Below are 19,549 nucleotides of genomic sequence, written 5' to 3'. Positions count from 1 at the left end.
TATTCCCACAATGATTATCACCGGTTACTAGTCATATTGTTGTGAAATAAATAAAGTTATATTCTTTAGAATGGGTCACATTGCATTATACCACTGAAAAATGTCGACTGTAGCAGTATTTTACTAATAGCAACAAACTATGGGCGTGATGCATTGATTTTAAAATAGATTTTGTTAAAAAACTGCACATATTCTGAACACAGAATTTAAAACTAAACGATGTTTTTGTCTAATGTTAGAATGTAAATCAATTATTTTTTGGTTCCAGATATAGTCCAAATATTCCCCTAAACTAACTAATAAATGATTTGCCGATTCAAAAGACTCGAGTTATATCACTAGTATATTTTAAAAGTTCACTTAATAGGTTAACTAAATAAAAGCTGGTACTTTACATCATTTAGTCCAAAAATCATAGACATCCAAATTGATATATTTGCCTTTACATCAAATCTGGGTCAAATTTCGTCGAGCTGGAGGCAAACCACGTGACCATGTTTTTGGCACCAGGGGGTTCGAGCATGCTTTGAATAAACCACGACGTCAGTCGTACATTGACCGCTGAAGAAGCACATTGAAATAACCAGACTCTGTGTAGAAACGTTCGCTAATGTAAGGCTTGCAGCGTAATACATTGTGGGAATTCTACGCAGGATCAAAATGTTCGTTTTTTAACGAACCGCCTGGCGGATCGACGCATATATAGTGAGATGGATAAATTATAACACATTTGTAAAAGGGTTTAACTAAACAGTGTAGCTAAATATTCAATTTTGGAAACAAGTCCGAACTTTTGTTTACCCGATTTGGGATTTGTAGCTAAGTTTTTTACGCAGCCAGCGATTTGAGCGCCATAGTAGACTAGTAATTCGTAGGCAGATTTTATTTTCGAGGAATGGATAGTGGTATTACAATGCGAGTTGCCTGTATACCGTCAAATTCATTGATAGACAAATCACAAAAAAAAGAGACGGTCACGCCACCTCCCACACTCTTCGCAACTTAGTTTGTTCCCTTTCTCTGATTGACTGGCTGAATTTTAACGTCTGTGCTAAAAATAAACAAACAAAAAATAAATTTAGGTGAATGCTTAAGAACTCGGAACAGCCTTCATTGGTAGCCGACAGTTGAAGAACCTCTTCAATTAGAAGTGGTTTCTTGTTTAAAAAAAAAAAACAAAGAAATGTCTTGGAGGTGTAAAGAACTTTTATATAAACACTTCACCAACTTTTTTCATACGATTTGTTCCCACGCAACTGACACCTGCAAAAAACTGTTATCAAATAATTCTATTATTTCACTACCTCCAGTACTAAAATACGTTTTTTACAACTGTAGCGATGAAATGACGAACGTTTCGACAATTTTATTTTAGATGGGTTAGAAAAAATGGCACGCGCATCACAAATTGGAACTACACACGGATTTTAAAATAATGACGCGATGTGAGAAAATAATAATGAAATACTTTTGATTTTATATAAGAGGTGATTAGTATCTGTATTTTAGCGGCTAAGGGGAGACCTCTAACTTCAATTAACTAAGTGATCATTTTTTTTCAAATTAACTAAACTATTTCTTTACCGGTAGTAAATTTATTTAGCCGTCTGGGGTGTAGCAGTCGAAATGTACATTGGCTGAAATTGATTTAAAACGGTATAAACCATATTTGTTTGGTTTTGAAATTGAGAATATGCTTAGTTCCTACCGGAATGACATTTATCCTTTTCCTATCTGTCCTTAACCATCACCTTTCTGGAAAACTATTTATAATTTGTAAGAATGGTAAGAATAGAGTGAAAATTTGAGTGCATTTGTTTTGTAAAAAAAACTACAGAAGAATTGAAATACTGGAAGCAAGCTGTTGGTATTTTTCGCCCACACAATCTCGTTTGAAAAGTGAAAAGAAGTAAATTGACTATCTCGGATGTGCCGATAGACTAGACACGGGATATCCATTAATTAATAACCCCAACACAATTTTGGTTTGGTTCACGTGCACATTTATGAAAAGGTCCACGCATTGTGTCACAATGCGAAATGGACACTGTGCATTGCGTTTTGCCTTTTGTTGGTCTAGAGTTTACTTATTTTGCTTCCCAGCTATGGCTGATTCAGACCTGGTTTAATAAAAAAATGTTGGTTTGGTGATGGCTTCGTATTCAAATTACAACAACACCTCGGTAACAAAATGAACGCTGTTCCTTGGTTTCGCTGACGAGTTTGAACGCTTGTTACAAGAAGTTTAAACAGAGTTGGGTTGTTAAGTTTATCTCCATATTTGTGACGTACGCTGTGTGGTGTCATTTTTAAAATGAATTTAACTAGACAGGGCTAATCTAGTATAATACATCAATGGATGTGCCTAATATTATTTAAGATTTATTTCGTTTTTTTGTGGCGATAATTACCTCGAGGCATTGTGGTGGAACTCAATATATTGTTTTGTGCTAATTCGCAGAGATGCAGTAGTAAGTGAATGGTCTTCATTTTAACCCTACTTCCATACCTTGTTCATTCCTACACATACCGTCCCCAATTCCGGCAAACACCCATTAATTTCGTTTCGTTTTAAATTGTTTTCAGTCCATTTTCATGTTCATCTGAAGTAGTTTCGGATGCAACACCATTATTCTAGACTTTATCTATTCAGTGGTATGAACAAAGTAAACGCTTTTTAGAAACTATGTTTATACCAAAGCAGCGATTTTATGCAAGAATCCGGAACGTCCACGATAATGAGGTTTATATCAAACTAGCTGAAGTCCCCGACATTACCCGGACTTAACACAAAGTTTTTCCAAATCAGATGCAGATCTTCCTCTTTCGTTAAAGATCAAGTGTGCACAATTTCATCAACCTCGGAATAAATCTGTAGATATTTATAAAAATTCAAATCAACCACGAAATCATACGAAATGTATTACATAATACATTACAATCTTTCACCCTTTTTTCCATTCATTTGAATGATCCAGTGCGGGTATTTTACAGCCTACGTTGGTACCCCACTGACGATATATGGTTTTCATTGATTCTATTTTAATATCTAGCAAAACATAAGACCATCAGAGATAACATGAGCATTAATGATCTTTTGTTGAAAAAATTACAGTCGTAAGGTTGTTATAATCAACCACGCCGCCCGACACGGTTACTCTCATCTATGTAGATAGAGAGATTCCTTACCCTTAGGCGTATGTGTGGAAAACCGTGTAAGGACCATGTTAAAATTTGGAGACCCAGTAATAATACAAGTTTCAATATCAATATCGCTCATCGAGAAACGTCTCCCGGGAACATCAATTATCTATGTGCGCAGAGCGTGGATGTCGACCATAGTATTGAAATTTCCATCTAGTATATATTAAGCAAATAATAATATTTATGTATGAATGTGAATGAAGTAAGGAGTGTGTGCCAAGACAGAGTTGCGCGGCGGTTCAACTCGGTAACTCTTCTGCTTCCCCTTGCGGGCAAACGAAATGATGGTTAGTTAGTTAGTTTACTTGAATGTGTGATATCAGAAATGGGTCAGGAAATAAATTAGCAGAAATGAGCTATTCTTTTCTGATCATTATTTATTAATTTATTTTTATTTTTGGCGTTTGTTCATCCAAGTTTAATTTTATATTACATACATACTGTGATGTATGGTAATAAGTTGAGTATTTAAGCGATAGATAGCGCTAGTCATAAAGCTTACTCCAGAGCCCGTCAGATGTCGCTAGAGTGTAACAGATGCTTGTGAGGTTATATATACACTATAACCTCACAAGCATCTGTTACACTCTAGCGACATCTGACGGACTCTGAAGCAAGCTTTATGACTAGCGCCATCTATCGCTTAAATACTCAACTTATAACCATACATCACACATACATAGATTATTACATTGATTAATCGATTAATACGGTTCCTACAATCCAGCTTGAATCTATCAATTGGTGCAGACTTTATAGTTTCCGGCAACGCATTATAATATTGCATTTCTTTGTAAAATATTTTGTGCATTGGCTTGTCCTTTTTGGTAATCTAATTTCATTGCACTTTCTTGTATTATATCTTTGAATGTCTTTGTTGTATATAATCTTGTTTGAAAAGTACTATGGTAATAGGTTATTTATTATTTCATGTATAAATATCATCGCGTTCAAGATCAGCATCTGTTTCACTATTAGCAAGTATTATTCTCAATGCTCTATTTTAGACTTTAAGACAATTTGAAACTTATTTTGTTCTTGTTTTTTTAAGAAATCGTTTAGCAATATTGTCACTACAACTTAGTAGGTAATATTTCACCAGATCGATAAACTCATATTTTTACATTTCTTCCAGAAGATTATCTTGCATATGATTGTTTAAAATCTTTAAAAGAGTTTTCCGCAGAATGTTTAAGACAATACATGTACTAAATCTTCGAGCTCATGGTTAGTAAAGTAGTGTAGAAAACGTCACCACAGGAGAGGTCGACTTTAAGGACTTGTAATTGTTCTCCCGGCCGCAGTAAGTTTTGTAGATATGTAACCTATACGACAACAATAGACGAATACTCGATAAAGCAGCTTTTGGCGTCAAATAGTCACCTTGTCATAATGCAACAGCTATATTGCTGACAGGCAGCGCCAGAGGTTAACCAGTGGTAGGTAAAAGATACGACTAGTATTCAATACCGCCGTGTTGAAAGAAAACATTCAGAATTATCGAAACGTCGTTCGAAATGTTTTAGTCATGTTTAATAGTCTTAGGTACTTTCCAATCTTGCTCTCTCCCGTCTTCTCCTCTTTCCCACTCCCATCAGCAACACAAACTGGAGTCATCTTGGCGCAATATTCTAAATTCACTGATTAAAACTTCACGAAAATTGTAATGAAAGTCTCTGTAGAACTAGCACCATAGAATGTAGAAGAACACCAAGAAATGCCTTTTGAACGTGTTTTGTGATTCAAATATTTGGCCAATCAGGCTTTACATTTCCAATAGATAAATGGGTTTCACCATGATTACGAAATTCAAATGGGATGGAGATCTACAATGTTAGGCAAGTGTAAGTGAGATAGAGTCTAGAACCAAAAGGTGTTATTTATTAGGTGTACTGCTTGCACCGTTGGGAACGAATGGCTCCGACTGCACCCGAGGATAGCCGATTCATAGGTCCCTGGCAGAATAACTTATAGACTCAATCAGAACGGTCGTGTGTCCAGCAAGACTTTGGTTGTTTTACCAGACATTACATAACACAACCCAACCTTTCTCTTCCCTGTCTCTTTCCCCTCCACTCTCCCTTCAGTCTCACAACATACCCTAATCGGGGAGGCGTAGTCCTACCGGTGCGCCTCTTTTGCGGTATTCAAATTAAAAACAAAAACAAAAAATTCCCATGGTTCGTGTCACGGCACATCTGGGGCAGAAAGAAGGCAGGCAGTAGGTACCTGGTAGCCATTAGCCATTGAGGTTCTGTTATGACGGTGTGTTATTGGTAGGCCATTAAACTTCAATGTTTAAAATAGTCTAAACACTGTTTATTTATATGCTTGCGGTGAAACAACACAAATCAGCAGTAATAACAAGTATCAAAAACAATCGCCTCTATTCGCAAACTATCGTTGATCGATGGCACTGACTTGATCACGTGACACTTCGAAATCCGTCGCCCGCCAAGGTTGTCATGTACTGTAGTCGGCCTTGGATATGTTAGATATAACTTTTAGCATGAATGAGACGGCATGTGAAAGCAAAGTCTCAAGAGTGTGTACGGTTGTCCAATGTGTCATTTTCATCACATCACGAGATGTGAAGATAACATACTACATTGTGTTAATTACAGAATGTTGACTAATCCGCCATCTTAATTCATATTGGGTATATTTTATTGTTATAAAGAAGTAAACGCGCATTATAATAGGTCGGTTAAGTCGATTAGGTACCTACTCGTCACGGAGCCTTGTTTTAAGGCTATATGGAAGCTCTATGGAGGCTCTGTGGCTGGATCGATGGGTATGCCGCAGTGCTGGCTCGGGGCCCGACACGCCATCACTATTTATATTCACAGGGTGGGACCAACATTCATCACTCACCAACAAATACAGCAACATAAGGTGGAAAACTGTGACTTGACTATTTCAGTGATTTATTTTGGTTCAATATCCCTCACGAAGAGGATAAAGACGTTTTTGTGAGGTACAAAAAGTTAACATCATATATTGGATGTCCATAAACTTCTTAACATCAATATAATTATTTAGTGTAATCTATTCTAATTTAAAAGAAAACAGAAGTCGCAAATTTACATAAGACCTTTTGACTCGCAGGTCCTTTCAGCTAGATGGTGTTCACTTTCTGAGCTCCATGTTGGAATATACACTTTTCTGTAGCGTCTAGGTATAAATTTCTTTGCGGCTATAAATAAAAGGTTTGAAAATCGATCGTAGGAATTCGGTTTTGGTGGTATGTTATCCACAACTCTGTCAACATATTCCGAGAAGTCTCGCCATTTTGCCTTTCTTAGATTCCACCGTGGCATCGGATTGCTGGAGATACACGGAATCTGTATGCTTATGCTTAGCATGACTGGCGTGTTTTGGCTATGTGGGTACTGTTCAATATAGTTCTCGAAACCCTCATAGGTTTTCCGTCCGGCGCTGTAGAGACAAAACATAAGTCAGGCGTATATTCACATCGCCATCGCGCAGAGAAGTATGTCCCCTTTTGAAATAAGTTGGCAATCCTGTGCTGACGCCCAATCGGTGATCTGCTCTCCAGCTTTATCGGTCGTCGAGTAGCCCCATAGGAAGTGGTGGCTATTAGAATCACCAACATACACCGCCGGGTGATTGTGTGCAGGAAGAGCTGGTGACTGCCATAATTCATTGGGAGGTTTGTAGATATTAAAAACAGCAAGTTTTCCAACCTGAATTCCGATCGCGTGATATCTATCAGTGATTTTTCGGGTGATATTCTGCAACTCCGGCTTGATGTAGGTTGCAAACCCATGTTTTGGGTTTCCCCGCACTGACGCTAGAAGGTAGCTAGGAGGTAGCCGGTGTCTCCTGGAGTAGCACAATATCGATGTTTCTGTCAGAGAGTATTTTGAAAAGGAAATCCATCTTTGATGGAGAGGTTCCCTCAATATTCTGGGACAATATTTTTAAGTGTTCCCCTATATTTATCGATTCTCCTTGGCCGGGAGACCTAAATAGCGGCATAGTTTTTTTTCACAATCTAATAGTGAAAAGGTATTATGTCAGTAATCAATTAATCAATATTGATTACACAACATTAAGGACGGGTTATTTCACAGAATTTGAACAATTCGTCAAATTTCACTATTGATTTTCAAGTACTGTGAAGGTTATATTCAAGTCGTGTTGTGATTTCAGTTTTGTGAATCAACTGGCCAATAATAATATAATAATAGAACCTTCACAAAACTTGCCAATTAACATTGAAAGTTGATTAATTGTTCCAATTCCGTGACACAACCCGTCCAAACTCTCTTACAATGCCATCGTATTTGTCATTCGATTTGATTTAGACTTGAGACAGAATTTCTGAATTTTAAATTTGAGCATAGACTGGTTGTAATTGTCACTTTTCTTGTGTTATTCTTAATTCTATGCCTAAAACCACCGCCATCTTTATTTCTCGGCCTTGCTGTAGATTTGGCGGGACCGAAAATTTCGCTAATCATTCAGCTAATAACCCGTTAAGAACAACAGTCATCTATTTTACTATATTGCAATTTTTAACACGATCTGATGAAAATACGTAACTAATTTACTATTAGTATTATTGATTAGTTACGTTTTAGTCAAACTACACTTTCGCCGATTTCGTGACGCGCCATTTTGACGAATACAAATAATACCTAATCGCTTTCCGCGAAAATTCAAATCGGTGGAGCTTTGTATAGAAATTATAATATAATATGTGGGTATACATCATTATGCGGTTTAGTGCACTTAAACACGCGATTTATTCATATAGACTATCGACTGCTAGTACGAGTAGGAACACTAGGAACATGTGAACCTGCCTGCCGATAATGGAAACGTAATTCAAAATGGTAATAGATTTCAAGCTGTAATTATCGGTAATGGATTGAGCTGATGGCCGATATGTGGTATAGATTTCTGAGGCTAAAGAATATTTTATGAAACCACTTACAACGGAATGTAATGTGTTGATGATGTGACACTGACTCAATTGGTAGAGATGTGAGTTCCGGTAAGACTAGAAAATCCAGAGTCCCAGTTGCGGCAGTTTCCTTTTTTAATTTTCTTTATCTTTGTTCGGTTTCATATTTTCGAGTTGTTGATATGACCTTTTTCAGTGATTAATCTGCACACACAATAGCGGAAAGCGTCCCGGACTCGTCGACCAAAAATTCGAGTAAAACTTAATGGCGTTGTAAGTGGTAACTCCTTCACAACTGATAGCGGCCTCAAAGGCAGCCATGCTTCAAGTTAACTCTTTGATCCATCATCCATCACCACCACCGGAGCATGAACCTTATCGAAGCGACTATTGCGGAAGAATTGAATCTACTCTACATTTTTGTAACTCCATCAAATTACATTTAGTCAGACGTACTGTCTGATATGGAATCAAAGAGATGGTGCCTACATAATGATATACTTACATGTAGATACGTACGATTATCACCTTTTATTAGAAGTGGTAAAAGTGGGGGATTATTTTAGCTGTGAAGACGTTCCTATTGTAAACATGGTCGAGTAAATCACATTATTCTCACGGTCAAGAGAACAGCGGGTAAAAGATGCCATATCTAACCTGATGATGAACATTTGAAGGCTGTCTGAAACTTTGTTTAAAGGAGGAGGAAGTGCAACACGTTTATTACCTACCCAGAAATAGATCATTTTAAAACATAAATAATGCGTAAAATGTAAATGTAATCGACAAACACTTTTTTAAGATGACAAATGACAATGCAGTTAGTTAGGAAAAAACTTTAAGTATTATTATCTCCACATACAGAGGGCCGTGAGGAAAATTATTTCGCTCAGGGCCTTTGTCATATTTGGGGACGCTGTGAGAGCCTTTTTAAGAAATATAGGAGATGGAGTTCTGTAGTACCGATAATAATATATTAATTTTTCTTCATAAGCCTTCTGGTGTCCAGCTTTGTACACAATTCAAGTGTGTCCATTTTTAGCAATTCTAAGCAACCCTTACCCATTAGAAGCCGGCAGTACCTACCTACCTAATATTGTTCCACCGTATGTGGAGATTTCTAAATAAAATACATTAAATAAATTTTTGGTAGAAAGCAGTTACTTTATGGTTTGACATATTAATAAAATAAAACAATAACTTTGTTTGTAATCACGATGGTTATAAACAAAGTCAATGTTTAATTTCAAAATAAATATGGTTAGATTAATTTCACATATGAACGAAATTGGAACTTATTGTCTAATTATGTACTTATTTATCCTAGTGTGCCTTTCAGTGCAGCATGTTTTCGATTATGAAGTTATTTTATTTGACATTTAACGATTTTTTACCTTTTTCCAGGTGCGGCGCGATGGAAGCTACTTGCCGGGAGGTGCGGGCGGAGCGATCCGACCGCCCGTTCGAGCGGTCCACTGACCGCGCCCGCAACCGAGCCGTCGATCGCCCGCCCGACCGCGCGTCTGACCGCACGCCGGACCGCAGGCTCACCCGCGGTGGAGACCGCTCCTCGGAACGCGTACCACCCAATAGAACAGGCGAAACAAAGACCAACCGAGGAAAAGACAGATCAAGAGATCGCTTGGAAACCAATGAAAGGATTGTGGGCGACTGCGTTTACGAGGCAAGAGCTTTAGCACATAGAACTATCGGAATGAAAGAAGGGTTCGACCGCGTTCCAACACTGTATAATGAAGGTTATGAACATGCAGAGACCAGGACTTCTGGACATAGAACCATAGGTCTTAAAGAGCGGTTAAACGATCGCGTTCCACAATTGTATAATGATGTTAATGGACAGGCAGAAACCAGGACTTCTGGACATAGAACCATTGGACTAAAAGATCGGTTAAATGATCGCGTTCCACAACTGTACAGTGAAGGTTTAGATGCAACTGGACACAGATCCATAGGAGTCAAAGACCAGCTAGTTCCAGATTTTTACAGCAATGCAATTTCTGATGAGAGTGAAGAAGATGATTGCGAGCAGGCAGGAGAAGAAGTGTGCGTTTGGGTGGATGACCGACAGTTGTGGGTGAGCGGGGTGCTAGCGGGCACGACGTGCTCAGAGCTCGTGCGCGCATTGTTGCCACATCAGCCCGGGCACGCGCGCTCTAGTGAAGCCGACTGGGTGATCACCGAGAGATGGAGGAGTATGGAACAGCCGCTGGATGGAGACGCGACCATCTTGGACATTTGGAACGCCTGGGGAGATGCTCAAAGCGAGGTAAGCAAACGATGTTTATTAAGATATATTCCTGAATTCATCAATGTTCATTAGACATTTGGCGGTACAGCGGAAGGGTATCAGATTTATTGTGGTCTTGCACAATAGTTTCTGCATAATCTTCCTGCTTTTGTTTGACTTCTCGGTGGAAAAGTTGCAATCTATTTGATGGGTGGTGATGGATCCTCTCCATGTTAGATGAAATCCTTGAAGCCCTGGTCGCCTCTCGGAATCACCTCCACTTTATCGGTCTCGTTTTTGTGTGAGTAGCACACAAGAGTCCTAAATGCCTGTAGCCAATGGAACTATGGTATTGCCATAGAGCTTCGATTCGACAACATTTCGATGGATGGTGGTCTGTCATCAGGGCTACACAGCGTCTCTAAGCCTTAGGATATGATGTTCACCTATAAAAGGTTCGGCCACCAATGTTGAGGTCTCCCAGAAATCCTTCGTCCAACAGAAATATTGTAGAGAAGCCTCTTCGGTGATCAGTTATTTTGCATCTTTGTTACACCCTTTGAATCATATCCGATATCTGCCTAAACCAAAGGTGCCAACCTTTCTATGATTACCAAGTTCCGGTCCTTTCAGTGAAAGTAAAACATGTTGCGAAAGAAAATATGGTAAAAATAAGAACACAGAATTGAGAACAGAAATAGCCACTTTATTTTATAATTTTAATCTCGGAGATCCTACGGTAGTTACATGAATCCATTTTGCTCCCCGCAATTTGAATTTTGACAGATGTTATGAAGTGAACCTCGTACAGATTCGTACGGCTTTCAAAGCATCTGGCTTAGAAGTATAGTGTGAGAGGTATATTTATGCTTAAAGGCATATAATAGGCAAGGCAGATTTCCGAAACTACCAAAATATGTTTATTATTACATCGCTAGGTGGCAGTAAGGATGCCTTCACCGATGTACAATATTCAACATTATACGTGAGTTGTAGCTTTAAGAATTCTGCCTTAGCACATTCATATGCATCATGTTCCATATCCATTTTTTCGCACAATTCGCCATAATGGATATCAGGTGCTCCTGATTTTGTAAGTAAATGTCTCCCTTGTTTTTTTCGTAAAGATCTTTTATCGTTTGTTTTAGAAGCCATTCTTCTTTTTTTTCTTTTCAATTCTAATCGTTTCAAAAAATTACTAGGGCTCCTGTTGAAAATCTGCTTATGTAAAGAATAATACGGTCGCTTGGAATTGAAAGAAACTACTGCAGCTGCACAACGACCCATATATGACTGTTTTAAAGAATAATTAATTCGTTTTCCACCAATAAATTTTGCAATAACTCCATTGAAACTCTCAACAATATTACTGTCTAAACAATGTACTAGACTCCGGGCATTGTTGACAAGACGAGAATTAGCTTCCATAATTTTTGAAAATATAATATTGTTTTGTAACTTTGGAACGTGATTGTGGTCTAATGTTTTATTTGGATCAATTTTAAATTTGCAGAAGTACAGTAAACAATCTTTATGTTCACCGAAAACATGTTTGGGTCCATTTAATAAATCTTTCCTTAAATCGATAATTTTTTGGTCTAATGTACTATTTGATTGCATCCTGTAATTTGCAGCTCCAACTACCGCCTTCCTAAGACGAAGTTTGTTGGTTGAAACAATTTTTCTAAATTCCAAAGGAAAGCCGGTATCTTTCGTAATTTTTTCAATTTGATTGCTGTAGTTTCGAATTAAGTGGTTAGAGCATTCTATTTTCTGTACTGTAATATTGGGATATGGGTGACTACTTCTGATTCTGGCATAAGTGCTGGAGTCTCCATCGGCAATGAGGGTTGAATATATAAGACCGTACATACTTATCGATTGTTGAAATCCGTCTAAAATTGCTTCAGCTTCCATTCCGCTTGAAGAACCAACATAATTTTTGAAGCATGTGTGCTCGGGCACAGGAATTTTCAAATTTATAGCTCTTGCGCAGTTCGTACAGTACTTATTTTTAACTGCCATGTAAATAATTTTTTTTGTGCGGTAACCGATTATCGTAGCAGCTCCTGAGAGGGCGGAGTAGTTGGTTTTATAAGATCGTTTAGACCAACATGCATCAGCTACTACAGTGATCATTGGCGTCCCGTTTTCATCAACATCGCCGCTTTGAATAGCCAGTTTTTTTTCTTCATCGGCTGCCGCAGCCATACTGGTAAATTTGGTTTTCTCCCACCATTCACAAACCTTCTTATGGCATTTTCCATATCCAGCAATAGATAAGGACGGAACTTCAAGGGTAGCACATATTTCTTCCATGCCCGAATAACCCGATCCTATGCTCATTATTCCCGACACAAAAGATTCGTTGATGCCAATGCCTTCTTGTATGCTTTCGGACGTTTTAAGTTTAAAATGTTTACCACATAACACACATTTTAAATTAAAAGTAGAGTTCAAACCATTTCTATTTTCTGAGGTAAATCGTAAATGCTTTAAATTGCAGTTAAAAAGGGAATCATGTTGACTAATACATTGGAGTTGTTTAAAAAAATAATCAAATTGTACTACTCTCCGCCCTTCTATGCAAATATCATCGCTTTCTTCTATCGCCTTTTCAATAACAAGCTCTTGCTCTGATTCTTCACAGCTCCATCCTTGGTCATTGGTCACAGGTTTTTTCCCCAAAAAATTGCTGTCTTTTTGGTCCTGAACATAAAATAAAATTTTAGTAAAATACAAACCTATTATTACGATGTTGGGAACACGCGTCATAGAAATCATAAAAATTCTCGCCTTTCGACAATATACTTCATGAGGGCTAAAGCAGGTGCATGTAACAAGTGTTCCGATATATCAGGAATATAGGTAGAGATGGCAAAAAAAAACGCGAAAAAATATTTATGGTTCGAAAATAGGGCATTTATAAGTTTTCTTTGCGTTTCAAGGCATTTGAAAGTGTTTCCAGTGATTTCTATTTCGCGAATTAACGCGAAAAACGTGATTTTGGCCGTATTTCAGCTAAATTATTCTATTTAGCGAAATAGGCGCGAATTTCCCGAAAATACCGGGTATTGACTGACAGGCGTACGAGAATGAAGGAGCCCACTATTGAAACGTGCGCAATGCTATCATTCAATCAGTAAAGTGCCACATCCATTGTTGCATGTATTTACCTGTATTTCAAATATGCCTACTTTATTTCATTTTTGGAAGCCTGTCCTACCTCTTTTTACAATTTTGTTACTATTTTATGTGTAAATATTTAATATTTTTAATTTATACTGTACGCTGAATTTAAACGCTTTCCGAGAATATAGCGTATTTTGTAAGTCAAAGAACCATACAAATTGGAGAAGCTGATACAGTAATATTTAGTCCTGTACAACTAAAGAATAATTGAGAAAAATGCATAAGGAAGGTAGTTTCATGTGAATGTGCAGGGAAAAGTATTATGCCTACTTTATTTAATTTTTGGAAGCCTTTCCTACGATTTTTTATAACTTTGTTACTATTTTATGTGTAAATATTTAATATTTTTATACTGTAGGTTAAAATAGCTTTTTGACATTACCCATTTTTTGCGAAATAAATTACGCCTATTGATGTTAATCGCAATCTGCATTTGTTGTGTTTGTGTTCGACCCGTACTTAGAGTTTCCTTCCTTATTAATTTAATATTAAAAATAATTATTTATAATCTTTCACATGGAAATATGTACTTGCAAATGAAGGTTAAACATATATTTTACCAAAAATACTTAAAATATGCGCTAAAAACATTCACGAAATACATTTTTTTCTATTTTGCTACAAAACGCTAAATTATGCCTCAAAATGCTATAAAACCCTAAATTTCCAATTGCTAATGCTAACAAAATCTGAAAATTAATGCTAAATTTTGCCATCTCTAAATATAGGTAAATAGGCTATGAGAAATCGTCTTTTCAAACTTTGACACCTCATATCTCAGAACAAGTTAAATGAAGTTAGAACCCTATCCAAATGAGGTGACGAATAGTAAATGCGAGATATTTGAAGTATATAAGTACCTTTTCGACAGTAGTGGCTGATGAACCAATAAGAATATCCTCGTGGTCTAAATCTTCCAAGTTTGGTCCTTTGTGTGCAATATTTACAGTAGACTCATTTGGTTCTATCGTATGTTGGTGTTTTTGCTGTATTTTTTCCTAAATAAAAAAGCAAAAAAAAATATATATTATGATGAAAAAGTCCAGAACCCCCCCCCCCGTGACTCCAACGCACTCAAATTAATTTGTTGCTCGAAGCATACCTTGTTTGGAGTATTTTTTCCGGCTGCTATGGATAAATCATGTGTTGATCTACAAAGAGAAAAATAATATAATTATTTGAAACTGTACAACACAACACATAGATAGAATATCTTTGATTTGACAATGTGTGAATGGTTACGTGTTTATACGCGGAAAGGTGATATGAACTAAAAATGATTCGGCGTGAGATGGTAATTTTTGGTTCAATTACCAAACGTGCCCTATGAAAAAACGTTCTATCTCCCACTTAGTCAGAGCGCGTAAAGACAATGAATTCTCTCACACACACTTGCATAAAGATGCCGCCAGTAAACAACATGACGTTAGTGCTAACCGTTAGGAAACGGAACGCATATTAAATGTTGGATATTACACGTTTCAAAGAATTTGACACTTGAAAATATACAATGCGACAAATTTATATGAAAAAAGAGAATTTGTGAGTACTTACTGTTTTCGTAGCTTCTTTAAATTATTGCAATGCTTCAAGTGAGTCGGTATTCTACTTTTAGACCCATTAATGAAACATTTTGATGGCATTTTCGAAATATATACGCCGTGAAACAGGGAGCGATAGCTTCAGTACCGTTCACGGGGGCTTCTCACCCGTAATAAGTAAAATACTGTGAAATGTCTTGAAAATTTGGTGCAAGATGAAGTATTTATTTAATTGTTAATATCCACAGATATCATAACGATAATAAGAGGCCGTACTTCTACAGATGTGTGTATTATATACATATTTTAAATTAAAAATATTGTGTAAAAGCGTTTTTAATGCGATAATCATGGATCGAAGTTTTAAAAGTGGGTTGTATGGTGTATCAATGTTTTTATTTTTTATAGTCGAATGCCTACAACAACTACAAAAAAAAATAGGCAGACTGAAAAATAATAGTCCATTAATTGGTATAAAAAAATATGAAGTCTGAGAATGACATACGAAAGGTAGTATTAAGCCGTTTTAGGGAGCCGTTTTCCAGCAAATCACCATTATGCCCTATAACCCACTCTTAATGGTTTGAAGCAAACGTTGATGATAAGGATGGATCAAGGGGAAAAAATAATTATGAGATGAAATATTTTTGGTGTGTCTCCGACGTTTTTTCAAAGTATTTTGGCTATTTAACAACTGATATTCGCACCATAAATTATGTCCGCTATTTCTGGTTTATAAAAAATAGTCTGATTTTGCGGATTATAATTTTCAAAAAATTGCAATGGTGCCAAAATTACGCTAAAAAAATCTCTATCTATTATTTTTAGAATTATTCTCGGTTATTAGTACCTAGTTATCTAAATAGTGTGTTAATTTCTTGCATAGTTATTAGTTATAATATTCGCCGAATAGAAGAATTATTATTGTGTATACCTACTTCACAGATCCCAGACATGATTTTATTATGTCTTCATTTTATTGACCGTTTCTGAGTTTAACTGTCAGACTATTAAAAGATGTAACGTGTGTGTTGTGGTCGTTAGAATTTCTTTAAATTCGTCATGTCCAGTTGACAACGCAAAAATACGCCGGGCCTAGTTATTGTACGCGACACGCAATTGCCTTATTATTTGCCGGCGGGTTCGTGACAACTCGCAGTAAACGCCACAATATTATATGCCTAAAGAGCATAAAACATTATGTTATGTTTTTCCACAACCCCCTCCGTATTAAATACAAGTAGCTAGATACCGCAAACTAACATCATATTCGAGGTTTCGTGATGACATTTTTTTTAAATGGAAGTTGAGGTCTATGAAGTATAGCTACGATTTCTCCAAGAAAAGTTTTCGGTAAAGTTGTCTAACTCCGCTTCACGCAAAGGCTCTTTCTCCTCAAGCTAATTTGTTCAGTTTTTTTTTTAACAAACAGCTGTTATTATCCGTATAGTCAATTTGTTTGCATTTCGGAACAGCTCACATAAGTCTTTTTGAAAGCGTTGTCTCTCTCTTACCGACATAGTTAGAATTATGAATTATGAACAGTGTTAGAAAGGGAGAACACCAAGCTTTATATTCAAATATATGGCCGTTATAATTATTGAACTCTTTTGTACAACAGAACTCTCTATTTTTAACTTGTATTGTACCTGCTTATATTGTTCATGCTCGGCTCTATTATGTTATGTAATATAAACTTATTATTGTCAGTGGCTGAGTTGACATCGCGTTTGGGTCCTACCCAGGCGTAGTGTGTTCAATTCCTCGGCTGGCTAAGTCCTCCATCACAACACAGGCAACATTTTCCGCCTACTATGGTGGTAGTAGGAGATTTTTCAAATATTTTTATTCGTAACCCGGGAATGTTTGCCTGAAAGGTTTAGTTAAAACCAACTGCTATTTTCTTTTCTTTTTGTGTATTAAGCGTGAGGCGGAATTTGAAAAATTTACTGTTTTATGAGCAAGAAGTAGGTAAGCTACGAATTTTAAATTTGGGGTTGTGAGTTATTTGGTTGAACAATTTGTTTATTCGATTGGTTGGTCCCTCATAATTTAGTAATATCGCAGGATAAAGTAGAATCACAATCAATGGTGCGGTGGTCAAAGGAGAACAACAAAAGAAAATCACATTGTCCATTACCCTAAAAGGCACCATTTATCCACGGCCATCTTTAAAAATAGATGAGGTTGAAAAATTCGATAGATTGGTGACAAAAAGGAGGGCTAATTGTATATGAGGTGGGGTCGGTCAGAAAATTCCTGAAGATAAAGTTTCCCTAGAATATATGATTGGGTTCAGTATAAAAATTAGCTTTTAGAAGCTGATGACCTCGATTTAGAGCTATTAGATTCATAATTTTGGTACATTTTCTATGAATATCGGTAGATTTTAGTTGTAATCGGTATCTACCGCAATTTTGGTGCAAATGGCATCACTGAACGATACATAGACAACTATTCATAACATAGACAATTGACAGGCAATCTTGAGAACATATTATCATGACGGTACTACATCAAAGAATTCGATTAAGAGTGCCTACCAGAAAAAAACACACTACAAATCCCTCAATGCAACACTAACTCAAAACAAAACACATTCATTCATCGCGCTTGGTACATTTTTAACACACAGTGAATGCGACTTATTTGACACAGCATCTCACATTTTCAAAACTAAAATCAATAAATAACATTGACATAATACTCAATAGAGACTAGATCCATCCCCTTCCCCTCCCTCCAGTCATCCCATCCCCATGGCCAAAGTAACTCTCTTCTCTTTTATATTCACTAAAAGATCCATCAGTTCAAAACCTTTCATTGGTTGAATGATTACATTTATTTCACTATACATTATAAAATTATTATAAGTATTGGTATCCAAAATAAAATTAGGGTTGGCACTTTTATTAAGCTTTTCAGTCTTTTGACAGCAATGGGCAAATAAATATTTTTGTGATTGCATATTGCCTACATGGTGGTTCACCTAGATCAAGGCTGCCCAACCCCAGGCCCAGGAACGAATTATAAGTGGCCCGCATGAACCATTTTCAAAAAACCCGCCAATCCGCCAATTTGAAAAAGTGTCGCGGGCCCGCGGTAAAACAAACAATGCAGTTTGCGCGCGGTCACCAGTGTTGCCAACGAAGGCGATTTATCGCTATTTAGGCTACTCAGAACGAGAATCAGCGACGAAAAAATCTAACCTGCTGAACTTACTTTTTAAACAAAAATACACCAGTTTTTGATATAATATTTTTTCTCAGCGAAGTTCCGTAACAACCCCCCCCCCCCCCATGGATTTCAAATATTTTGTGGGGAGCACTCATTTTGTTTTCATTTTGTGGGGAATTATGCTTTATAGAAATTCTCTAACAAGCCCCCCCTCATGGAAATAGGAACCGTCAGGTATTCAGTGGCCCGCCAGTGATTCAAAATCGTCAATTTCGCCCAACTGTTAAAAAGGTTGGGCAGCCTTGACCTAGATCATTGCAGCGAGCATTTAACCTCCCCATAGGATAAAATGGTAACCGGACAAAACAGAATATAGTAAAATAATAGGATAGGTTAGATTAATTTATTTAAATCACTTTTGAATTTTTTTTTCTCATTCTCAACAAAATCTGATTGAATATTGCTTCCGCTATTACAATTTAACCCCACAACTAACCATGTATTCTCTTGTTTCCAGATACGCTTCACCCTCCGCTACGTGGACAGCTCGGGCGACTCGGGTCGTGGCAGTCCACCCTCGCCTCGCCGGCGGGAGCGTCGCCGCTCGGCCGCCCACCGCCGCCGCCCCCGCCCGCAACAGCTGTTCCCACAGCTGCTGCGCGCACAGGGGGATACTCTGACCCTGCAGGCCGACAGATTGAGGTAGCTAATTACCTAACACTCATTTTATATAAAGATCTGTTTCACCCTCTGCTACGTAAAGATCTCTTGACGACTCAAAAATTATTAGTAAACAGAGCTCTCGCCAGCAAAACAATATAAATTCATCATTGCAAATTGTGACAGAGTGACAATTGTGATTGTATCACACCTGATCTATTCTAGAATTATTCTATTAAATGAAAATTACTATTGAATGGACTTCAACTTTCGTTCCATAAATTGACGATATGTATACAGAATAGACAATTTATGGAACAGTAACAGATAGAGGGATTACACAGCTCTCAGTTACAGGACCGTAGACATTTCAATACTTCTGGGTAGCTTTGCGCTTTTGTAGTTCTGCATCTTGACTCCGTCCTGGTGCAGCAAATCATGTGACGCTTGACCTAAACAATATAAAATACAAAGGCCCAGAATATATTGTCATTCTGACAGCAATTTTTTGTCCAAAGTATCAAAAGTTACAAACACTATTTTCCCTGCTCCACATTTGGAATTAAGTAATAGAAAAGTTTTTTGATATTGTTG

General features: G+C 37.2%; 1 protein-coding gene and 1 long non-coding RNA gene across 5 annotated transcripts in view; one reads left to right on the top strand and one right to left on the bottom strand.

Annotated features, from left to right (window-relative positions):
- Positions 1-19,549, top strand: part of LOC149413758 (uncharacterized) — a 204,944-nt gene that overhangs the window by 184,065 nt on the left and 1,330 nt on the right. For all 4 annotated transcript variants that reach the window (XM_089644504.1, XM_089644503.1, XM_089644506.1 and 1 more), the window contains 2 exons: positions 9,542-10,424; positions 18,813-18,997. In XM_089644504.1, the coding sequence (XP_089500630.1) occupies positions 9,552-10,424; positions 18,813-18,997 (1,058 nt within the window). In that variant the 5' untranslated portion in view covers positions 9,542-9,551. The remainder of the gene's footprint in view (positions 1-9,541; positions 10,425-18,812; positions 18,998-19,549) is intronic.
- On the bottom strand, positions 11,388-15,677 carry LOC149413759 (uncharacterized). The gene is made up of 3 exons (XR_016304188.1): positions 15,132-15,677; positions 14,680-14,728; positions 11,388-14,575 (listed from the first exon to the last, which is right to left on the bottom strand). It is a non-coding gene; the product is annotated as an uncharacterized LOC149413759 (long non-coding RNA).

Source organism: Hesperophylax consimilis, chromosome 21 (assembly GCF_061612785.1).
Source record: "Hesperophylax consimilis isolate HC1 chromosome 21, BYU_Hcon_1.0, whole genome shotgun sequence".
In the NCBI taxonomy this organism is placed as follows: Eukaryota; Metazoa; Arthropoda; class Insecta; order Trichoptera; family Limnephilidae; genus Hesperophylax; species Hesperophylax consimilis.
This window is presented reverse-complemented; position numbering and strand designations above follow the sequence as displayed.